This window comes from Magnolia sinica, chromosome 2 (assembly GCF_029962835.1).
Source record: "Magnolia sinica isolate HGM2019 chromosome 2, MsV1, whole genome shotgun sequence".
In the NCBI taxonomy this organism is placed as follows: Eukaryota; Viridiplantae; Streptophyta; class Magnoliopsida; order Magnoliales; family Magnoliaceae; genus Magnolia; species Magnolia sinica.
The window spans coordinates 86,244,164-86,254,524 of NC_080574.1; the positions used below are offsets into that span (position 1 = coordinate 86,244,164).

General features: G+C 36.4%; 2 protein-coding genes across 14 annotated transcripts in view; one reads left to right on the forward strand and one right to left on the reverse strand.

Moving 5' to 3' along the window:
• Positions 1–2,075, forward strand: part of LOC131226211 (protein EARLY-RESPONSIVE TO DEHYDRATION 7, chloroplastic-like) — a gene marked incomplete at its 5' end in the record, with an annotated part of 135,691 nt that extends 133,616 nt beyond the window's left edge. The window contains 2 exons of the mRNA XM_058221984.1: positions 638–722; positions 1,632–2,075. Coding sequence (XP_058077967.1) covers positions 638–722; positions 1,632–1,821 — 275 coding nt within the window. The remainder of the gene's footprint in view (positions 1–637; positions 723–1,631) is intronic.
• Positions 2,076–2,690: 615 nt separating this feature from the next.
• On the reverse strand, positions 2,691–9,994 carry LOC131237247 (uncharacterized). Of its 13 annotated transcripts, none has more exons than XR_009167140.1 (8): positions 9,120–9,502; positions 7,589–7,658; positions 7,202–7,262; positions 6,105–6,235; positions 4,970–5,808; positions 4,769–4,876; positions 4,514–4,599; positions 2,691–3,973 (listed from the first exon to the last, which is right to left on the reverse strand). XR_009167140.1 is itself a non-coding variant. In XM_058234935.1 (3 exons), exons 1-3 carry the CDS (start codon positions 9,908–9,910, stop codon positions 7,323–7,325), a joined length of 348 nt encoding a protein of 115 aa, XP_058090918.1. In that variant the 5' UTR covers positions 9,911–9,994; the 3' UTR covers positions 7,043–7,322. The 13 variants fall into 13 exon arrangements, 1 of the variants encoding a protein (XP_058090918.1); XR_009167136.1 differs by lacking the exon at positions 7,202–7,262 and adding an exon at positions 8,694–8,949 and having other exon boundaries at positions 9,353–9,499; XR_009167139.1 differs by lacking the exon at positions 9,120–9,502 and adding an exon at positions 8,694–9,067.
• Between the last annotated feature and the right edge of the window lie 367 nt (positions 9,995–10,361).

The window sequence follows — 10,361 nt, forward strand, 5'->3', positions numbered from 1 at the left end:
GGATGTTTTGATAGAGGGTTGGATGAATGATTGAATGGTTAGATGGGATGAATGGGATGGTTAGACTATTTCTTATGACGACATATGATTTTAAGCCCCCCATAAAATGGAAACTTACCGTGTTTATATTCTTTTTGCAAACTTTTAAGTCCTATGTAAATATGTGTATTTTAGCATCTCTTGAAGTTTACATGCAAAATTCTACCAATTTTCCCATGTTTTCTCATATTTCCAGTTATCAGTGATATTATCGGTGATATCAATATTGCTTTTGTATCCCCGGCCAACGAAACTTGTAGCGATACCGATAATTCGAATACAGGTTGTGGTTCACAGTTGGGAGTTTATTCTTAGGAGATTGCTAGCATGAGAAATGGTATGACAGAGAAAAAAAAAAAAGGAGGAAAAGGTAGTGTGATGATTTCATAGTAAAGATTGATAAATGTGTGCATTAAAAGGGTTGTCTACTTGCAGTTGCAGCTTATATCCGTTTCTTTCTCGACTGCTGATTGCCTTGTGTTGCAAGCATGGTCAGTCTTTTGTGACCATTGAACACTGAAATGCTACCAGTTCTAGATCATATGCTTCTTAGTTCCTACTCTGAAAGCATTGATGGATTGTCTGTGTGTGAGAACAGGCAAGGTCTGTGATGCTGTTGAAATAGCCGGAAAGAATGTTATATCAACATCATCTGTTGTGACAACTGGACTTGTATCTCAAAGGTAAATTCTATTTCTTGCATTTTTTGTTGGAATTTGTATTGTTAGGCTTATGTTGTTTATAATTTGTGCAAATAATTGTAGAACTTCAATAGGGACAAAGTGATTGCTTTGCAAAATTATCCAAAATTTAACAATGTTTGAATTCAGTTCCAGAGCAATCGTAATTTTCTGTTTCCCGATCAGATGTAGCCAATTTCTCTATGTTTGTAGATCATATTTTCTCTTAATTACTTTGTTTTTCTTCAGAAAGAATGAAGGCCTCATCTTTAACTGTCAGCAAAACAGATTAAAACATCCATCAACAGGTCGCCTGTGGCGATGCAAGTGCAACTCACATGCGATGCATGCCAATGTGGCCTGCTATGCAAGGTTGAAGCCTATCATCATGCAGGCGTCACTGTGTGGACGCCATTGACTACAATTGAATGTGCTCTGTCGGAAACACTTATTCACAATATTGGTGAGTTGAACTGGGGAGCATGCTCAGTCAGTGACACTTGCACGTTCTACTTGATGAGCCGACCAGCCTGATTTTGGGTTAGGAATCACTCATGGTGGGTCTGGTTGATGAACATCCCAGATCTCACATGTTTGCTTTGAGTGCACCAGTGAATTATGTCTGAGTTCATTGGGTGTTGGCAGAGTGCTTACCGACAATAACCATAATCAATTTACACATTGATTTGCATAACTGTAGTGCATTCATCCACATAAATCTCTTTAATGGTTCTGTCCAATTTATTCATGTCAGGAGATCTCCATAGAAATTGTTGAATATCATGACCACCATTTTCATCAATTCTGTTTGAGAATGCTCAGTCTTCTTTAAAAGAAGAAAACCAAATGTATAGTTAAAATTCTTTGAAACCTTTATGGTATGCATGAACAATACACAGTTGGTCCTTGCAGGTATGGCAACCAGGCTGCAGAGTTAACTAATGAAGGCCTGAATGCCACCGGGCATGCTCTAGGAACTGCATGGGCTGTCTTCAAGATAAGTAAAGCGATCAATCCAAAGAGTGCGATCAAACCCACACACCTGGCGAAGTCGGCCATCAAAGCAGCTGCGGCTGACATCAGGTCTAAACAAAGCAGGTAGTACAACGAGTGCTGGTCATTTCTATATTACAGATTTATGGCGATTGTATGTTTTTTTTTTTTCCCTCTGGCAACAGTGTTCTTTTGCTGCAAATATGTTGGCATTGGTTTTTTTTTTTTTTTTCCCCTGTAAAACACTTCTTTGGCGGGTTGTAGATTGTATATAGTGGTCATTGTTATATATAAAGAACTTCCATGCATGTATTATTTAGTTTACATTATAAATAGGATGTACACTGGATTTTTGCCATCAAATTGTGGCCATTTTCCATGTTCGATGTCGACTGAATTCGCTGCATCTATGAGATTTCTTCTGTTGCTTTATTCTCTCTAGTCATTTGTTCATGGTGTGGCCAAGCACATCAATGGTCTTGATATCTGAAGCATGGGCAACACATGCTTGCTCTTTTATACATGCCCTTTGTTTCACCTGTAGCATGCATTCCTGCTAAAACATCCATCAGTCCACTGCATTCCTAACCCAATTTGGAATGTGGATGTGTGATTGATAAATTCACGGGAGTCTACTAGGTTTAGGGCTGTCAATGCACAACAGGTGCCTAGATTGGCGGTATCCCGAGATATCTAAGAAACCATTTAAAAAGGATCGATCCATTTTCTAAATGGATCTACCATAGTAGAAACGGTTAAAAATCAGGTTGGCTCAGGTTCCTAACTGGGTAACAGCATGTTGGCTCGGGTGCCTAATTGGGTACCTGGTATAGTTTAACACTGCTATTATATATACTAGGATGTATAGCATGTGCAATGTACCTAGAGAGTAGGTGGGAGAAGAAAAAGGAAAGAGGTTGCATGGAGGACACTAATCTTGGCATTTGGTTGACCCAAGGAAAAAGATTTTCCTAACTACACAAAAAATAAATCCAATATATTCAAGTCAATGCCATCCATGCTTAAATTCTTTGTCACAAACTCATTTAATTCTTGATTGTAGTATCAACATATTTAAATCATAATTTTAAAACTAACTGATTGTCTTTATCTCTACATATAAGACTGTTGATTTAGAGAGACTATGGGACCATTGAAACTCCATTAGTTTAAAGGTTTTTGTCTTCCCTATGTTGTTGAAGATCTACTAGGTTCAACATATATTTCATAGGCCACAAAATGAAGATCACAAGACAATCTTACCCACAAAATGAAGATCACTGCAAAATTTTCTACCCAGGTACCACAGTCACTTTGAATTGTGTTTTTGTTTTGTGCTCCTGCTCCTGCCTCCTAGCTATTCATACTTGCTAACATTTTGAACCTAAAGCTTCTCCATTCCCATGCTCAAATCAGTTCCTGCTTACCTTCACACTTTGTGATTACTTGCGCACTAACAAAAAGACCAGTTATAAACATTACCATGGGCCCTACCAATAGAAGTATGGAGCTTCTAATAGAGAAAAGAATGGTTGCCATTCAATTCTAACCTACAAAACAAATCTTAGCCATTAGCCACTGTTCCAGGTTATTCCATAGATACATATGCTCCAAATATCAATCTTATGGTAAGAGATGATTACAAACTTGTAAAAAGTGGACGAAGCTAGATAGAGTGAGGTTTAGATGCGCATATGTTATCTGAGGTACTACTAGAGTAGCATTCAAAATCCATGCAACAACTACTGCATATGCTATCTGAGGATGGAGAAAGGTTGTGAGTTCAACAAGGGAAAACACAAAATGAAAGAACATGTGAGAAATTATAGTTTTATTCCACAACGCAACAATGTTAAATGTAACAATATGAAGGCCATTTCTCACTTGTTCCACTTTACTACCATTTTCACATCCAGCCCCAGCCATGACTATTTTAACTACTGCTGCATCAACATTTGCCTTTCATGGGATCAAGAATTGAAATTATGTTGGGTTTTGCTCAAGCTCGTACTTGTACACTTGGAGCATCTTACAAATTGAATATGATAACAGATCCTTAATGTATAAAATCAAGCAAGAGACACCTTAATAACAATGGCTTACTAGCTGATGTCGAAGCACTTGGTCATTTCCATAGCAAGCAAAGTGGCATTCCCCCTAGCCATGGAGAAGTAGACATCAAACCCAGTCTTCTTTGATGAACCCAAACGGTTTTCTTTTCATGAGAGGCAAGTCGTAACATTGTTGCAACATCCTCCTCCCTAAGAGAGAAAAATGAACATGATTTTAATCATGCAACATCTGCACCTACTCTATAAGTGAATTAAATACCTCCACAGATGAAATACACAAGAAATTCAAACCAATTTTCAGGAAAACACAAAACCAATTGGACTGATAAAATAGTATAGCATCAACAAAATAATTTGTGGAATTCCCTAAAATTTTCACAAGCACAATGGTCATGACAAGCTCTAGTATACTATATATTACCAGACATAGCTACATCTAATTATCTAGATATGGATTTCGCTAGAGTGACATCACAAGCACTAGGAAGAAACACTAGTTACATCAATTACATCAAATTTCTTTACAAAGTATCAATCTTATTAGCATTTATGTAATGAAAACTCCCAACTAATCCAGTTAAGATCAATTAAAAATGGTAGGGAAGAAATATAGTGGATTAAAACTGTGAGAGAGTATAGAATTCAATCACAAAACTCTTCAATGGGAGTATATACAACTCGTAGTTTCCATGGAATTGGAAAGAGATAGGAGTTTGGAAGTTCAATCACCTCAAGAGGCAGTGCATCTGCTACCAAAGCACGATCATCAACAACGAGGGGATTCAGACCATTTGAAGAAGTAAGTTCATGAATACCTGCCAAAAGTGGCTGCTAGCGTCTTAGAATGACAACAAATGGAGGTAAAATAGTCACTCTTTTGCTAATGGATGAGCCATAATGCAGAATTAACCATAAACAATCAATTTCCCAAGTAACAAGGACTTTAAATTTGAGCTGATATCTACAAATGCATCAAATAGATACCTTCTGGAGGGCAATGGGAATTGCTAGGCCTTTTCCTTTTGTAAAGCCCACAACTCCATGATAGTTGTCACAAGCTAACATGACAGTGTACTTGACCACTTGTCCTCCCTGAAACATGAAGTGAAGAGAAAGATCACATACAATAGAGAAATGATTTTTATTCCTAAGAAAGAACACAAATAAAAGAGAAAGGAGCATGACCTTTGTAACTTTGCAAGTCCAATTTACATTGATTAGTTTCATATCAAAACCCTGCCATTATTCCAGAAAAAAAAATAGAAGTTCTTAAGAAGAATGAAGTACACAAAAGGTTGGTGCAACAAATGAATGACTTGCAGCATAGATAAAAGGTTTCACAAAAAATTATAGAGAAAAATTCTGAAGCAGAGCTTGTAAGCACATGTGAAAAAGAATCATATCAACTAAAATACAATGCAATTAAAGATGAAATAGATGGCTATAGGAAGCATCCATCATAGGAAGCATGAAGAGATAATAGGAAAGCGATTTTTGCCAGAGGGCTTACATAGATGTCTATGTTGACAGTGGACTATTGGCAAGTTAATCTTAAACAATCCACCGTCATAGGAAGCATTTTAAGGAAAGGATTTTCTCTAAAGGACTTATAGATTTGTCTATGTTGACTATTGACTGTTAGTAAGTAATCTTTCTTTTTTCTTTTTCTTCTTCTTCTTTTTTAACAATGTTGGCAAGTTATCTTAAACCATCCATTGCTTTCATATAAGGGTGGCTGCCTGATGAGTGGACCAGCCATCTTGGCACTCTGCTGCATTTGCATGTGGAGAGCGTGCATATGGGAATAGCAAGCCCCTTGTTTACTAGCAGGTCAACAAGATGATTTTTTTTCTTTTTCTTTTTATAACTTAGAAGATTTTATTGCATAAAAGGCCAAAAGTCAAAAGAATTAAAGGAAAAGAAAAACCAAAGAAAAGAGAAACTACAACTACAAATTAGCCAAATTTCCAGTAAACTAATCCACCACAATTGCCTTAGCATCTTACTCCTCACTTTTGATGCATCTAGGGACCTGACATACCAGACTAGGAATTTTTTTTATTTTTATTTTTTATTTTAAAACATCAATTTCTTTAAAACACAGATTTGCATTGAAGAAAAAAAAAAAGAAAAAAAAAAGACTGGTAAGTCTACAAATATTAACAGAATCTAGAAAAAAATTAAGATTCAGGTTAGTATTGAACAAATTTAACAGTTGCTCTGAAAATTGGAACAGTAGAGGTTCGTAAACTTAAATTTGAAGCACATATATAACCTTGTCCAGCTGAGTCTAAGACTAAACCAAGTTGGAAATGAGAACCAACATATCGTTTCACCATCATCACAAGTCGTTCCAATTGAATTGATGTAAAGATAAATTGGCTGGTTTGGATCCATCCATTGCAAGTAAAGAAGTTCTACTATCACGAACTCTGTGATAGTTGGCACCAACTAATCAATGCAAATGGCTAATTATTAGCGTGTATTGTGCCATTAGATAAGACATGAGAGTCTGAATTTTCTAGGTTACTACAAATATCTATGAATCAAACTTGCACAGGGCCCAGATATCCAGATAATTTTTTAGACAATTTCACATCCAGGAAGAAATAAACCAATATAAGCAGTCTTCCACCACAACAAAGTGGGAAAATGAACCTGATCAGCTATGAAAAACATGTGGCTATGGAAACACCATTACAGAAATGGCCAATTTCAATTAAAGATCACATATTTAAAAATTACTTCCTTTCACTAAATAAAACAAATGAGATAAAACAAGAAAACTCAACTTTCTACCATACTTGGTTCTCCAACCCCAAAAAGTCATAAGTTCAATTCTTCAATCTTGAACCTTGAGACTGAAAACTCCTTTTCAATTGGTCAGCAAATATAATTGAATTAAAGAGGAGAAAATCAACATTTGTGTTATGGAAGAATCAAGCCTATGTTTACACTGAAGAAGCCTACAAAACAATGCAGTTGGCTTTTGCTTTGCAAAGTGGCTCTTAAGAAACCAAATAAGCTTTTGAGGAATGACTGAGGATGGCTTTCCCAGTACCCAAGTAGCCTAGGCAATCTCTTTCACAAGAAATATGTTTCCACAGAAATAGATTCACTTGGAAATTGAGATCCATGGAGTTTCATGGAAATTAGAGTTCTTAACAAGAGTTCAACACAAACAACACAAACCTACGGGAAGAGCTTCACATTGGTACAAACATTTTAATAGAATAAAGCTCTGATGAAATAGTCACATATATTCATATTTTAATATGTCATTATAAAGTTAAGGGGCTGAATATTGATATCAAGTGACTGCATTCCTATTTGAAACAAAATCTCATATTTATCTCAAAATACTCACTTAGTTTTTAATGCCAAAAATCCAAATTCAATACTTGCATAAAAGCTCACCTTTGAATAATGGATACTCCACACAACTTCTTATAGAAGTCTACTCCAGTGTACACGGACCCTGGATAGAGAAAAAGGAAGTCTACTCTGATGCATCTCTCATGTTAATGATGCATTGTGATCAACTGCAAGCAAACAACATGCCCCAATATTAAGATAATCAAATGCAAACATTATCAGTTAGAGGAATAACAAACTACTCAAATGTAAACGTTATCAATTAGAGGAATAACAAACTATGTTACATAAATGTGAGGGAATGAAAAGATAGTACGTGGCTTGCATGAAGTTATATTGCTGGCTTCTAAACAATAAATCACTTGTTATGCATGCCTCTTTTTCACAAAATGCATGCCTCACTAAGCATGAAGTCGTGAAAATTCTTACTTAAAGGCGACTATGGACACCCAACATGAAGTCGTGAAAATGGATTCGCTTTTTCCTCCAGTTAGATGGCCTGTGTAAAGAGAATGGAAGTATTAGAAGTCACTAATCCATTGAGTGGACAAACATATAGTTTTATGGCTCAGATTTCAATTTCCTTGCAACTTACCCATAACAAACAACCCATTTGGGATATTAAATCAAGATCTAAAACTACCATGAAATATTCATTATGGAGAATTAAGTCTCTTGTCTACTCTACAAATCGGAATAGGAATAAACTTTCTCACTGATGTTGACATTCTTCAAGTTCATGCCGGTAAAATCATCAACAAATATGTAAGAACAAGAACCTTATGACCAAAGTTTCTCTTCAAGATCCGAGGGGAAACCTTACAGCTGGTTCACTCCATACATCACCATTTCAAATTTAGAAATGCAATTAAAACATACAAATGGAAGCACGACCAGGTAAAGTATAATCGATCCATTTCACATGAACTGGTACTGATTTTCCTGGAATCATGATACCCAAATACTTTGAGAAAGATCAATCACCCATGCATATTAACAGATAAAGTTGTACTTGTTGAGGGATGATTTGTAATGGCATTCCTCTAATTCTTTTGTGATGGCAAACTTGCAACTATATTGCTTCCTAGATCTCTCCAATCCTCCTAGCTATTCTAGATTCTTCTTGCATTTGGTACTAGAGGTTTATAAATATCATATCTTGCATTCTATCACTTAAAATTGTCTGCAGTCAACATGGTATCTGAGTAAGTTCTCTGATCCTGTAGAAAATTTTTAGGCTTCACATCTCTGTGGACGTAACTAATATAAGATACAGAAGCATGGTGTTGGAAATAGAAATAGAAAAACTATGACTAATAGAAAAGGAAAATTTCTCCAAGACTTCATCAATTATATATCACTTCAACTCAATAAACAAAAGCACAAACATGAAAAGCTAGAGAAAAAACTTGAATCTGAATGTTACAGTAATAACCTGGGATTGACTGTTGCAATTGAATTAGGTTTTATCAACATGTAAATGCAATTTTCCAACATTTTCAATTTCATCAGCTTAAGGTTTATAGTAACACACCCACATGAATGGCCTAAAGCTCAAGCCGAATGTGTAGGAAATGTAGATATTTGAGTGGATTGTCGTAGGTCTTAAAAATTATTCAGCTACTCCTAGAGCAGATAACTATAAAACATAAGTAACTTAAGAAATGTGTAATAGGAAATGTCCATTTTGATTTTGAACTCGATGACACGTGATGCTGCAACCTAGGAGTTGGTTCCACAAAAGCCCAGGAGTGGGCCCCACAAGCTGTTTGATCAGAGATTAGGGGGCCCTACAATAACAATCCAATACAGAGTTGAGTAATTGGTCAAGCTTTTTTGTATTAAAAAATCTTATGTGATCAGACATTTCAAGCAATTGATGAACATTTTAGATAACCAATTTCTACCAAAAGAAGAAGAAGAAGAAGAAGAAGAAGAAGAAGAAGAATTTTTTTCTGACTTGAGGTGCTTCCATGAGGTAATGCTTGGGGAAATCAACTTGGAGCTGATACGATTCATTAGTGAGAAACAGAGTTTGGTTGAGGAATTTTGTCAAACATGTAGAATAGCTTGAAATTCAACCTGCACTGCATCTTCCCTTCACAAAGCCCCATGCTCCAATTTTTAATTTATGGCATGCACTTACTGTTTGTGCCCAAACACTAGCGATAGTTCTCTAAAATTTCAACTAACCTGATGATGCATTCAGACCCAAAGTTTATTCATCTCTGTGAAGTTTTGAAGTACAAATTCCATAACATCATTAACAGTGTTAGCATCCCTGTAGGTAGACAATGGATAGGGTATAGAGCATTTTATCAGAGATCTAAAAAAAGATATCATTCATTTTTCAAGATATCTAGACCATATATCACATAAGAACCTTAGATCTTACAAGAAATCAAGGAAAATAAAAGTAGAAGGGCAGAAAATGCAGACATCGAAGGAAAAAGATCTCATATATGAGGAAAACTCACTAAACTGGATGTTGTGCCCAAGGTCCCAACATGAAAACCCTAATCCTCTGTATAATCCAAAAGAAGTAGGAGAAATTGATTTTCTCCATTTTACGTTGATCCGATGATTTGTATAGAGAGATCTATGGGAATCAGAAGTTCCATGTGAGCATGTTATCGATAGAAGCACCCTGGCACTTTCCTTCCAAATGCCCAATGACTCTATCTCTTGATCTTGATAGAGGTTGATTGACCTCTTCGAGCTCTTGCACTGCCATGAAGAAGGTGGAGTCATGCGGGGGTGGGGAGAAAGAGGGGAGTCGTAAGAATGGTTGACTCACTTTTATATACAGGGACCCTGCCGGCAGCCATTAAAACTGGCTGCTGGCAAAGAGTTGGCCCATCTGTCGGCTAAGGCCCTTTTCCTTATAGTGTCAGGAACCTTACTAATAGTTAGCCAAAACCCTGGCTAGAATCATGTATCTCTATACAATCAATCTAATAGGTGGAGGGGTTAGCAAATTCTCTCGCCGCATGTTTTAGGAATTAAGGCTATGAATGAAGCTCTATAGTCCTTTGCTAGTCTGTCCCGCACATGGAACTATTGATAAAAGTTGAAATATCATCCTTAGATGTACCCCCAAAACACCTTGAAAAAGGCAACGGAAAACCAAGAGGCCTCTGACCTTGTCTGAGCCTAGTTTATCAACTGCCAACATGATGCATCTTCTTCAATAGGCATCTCT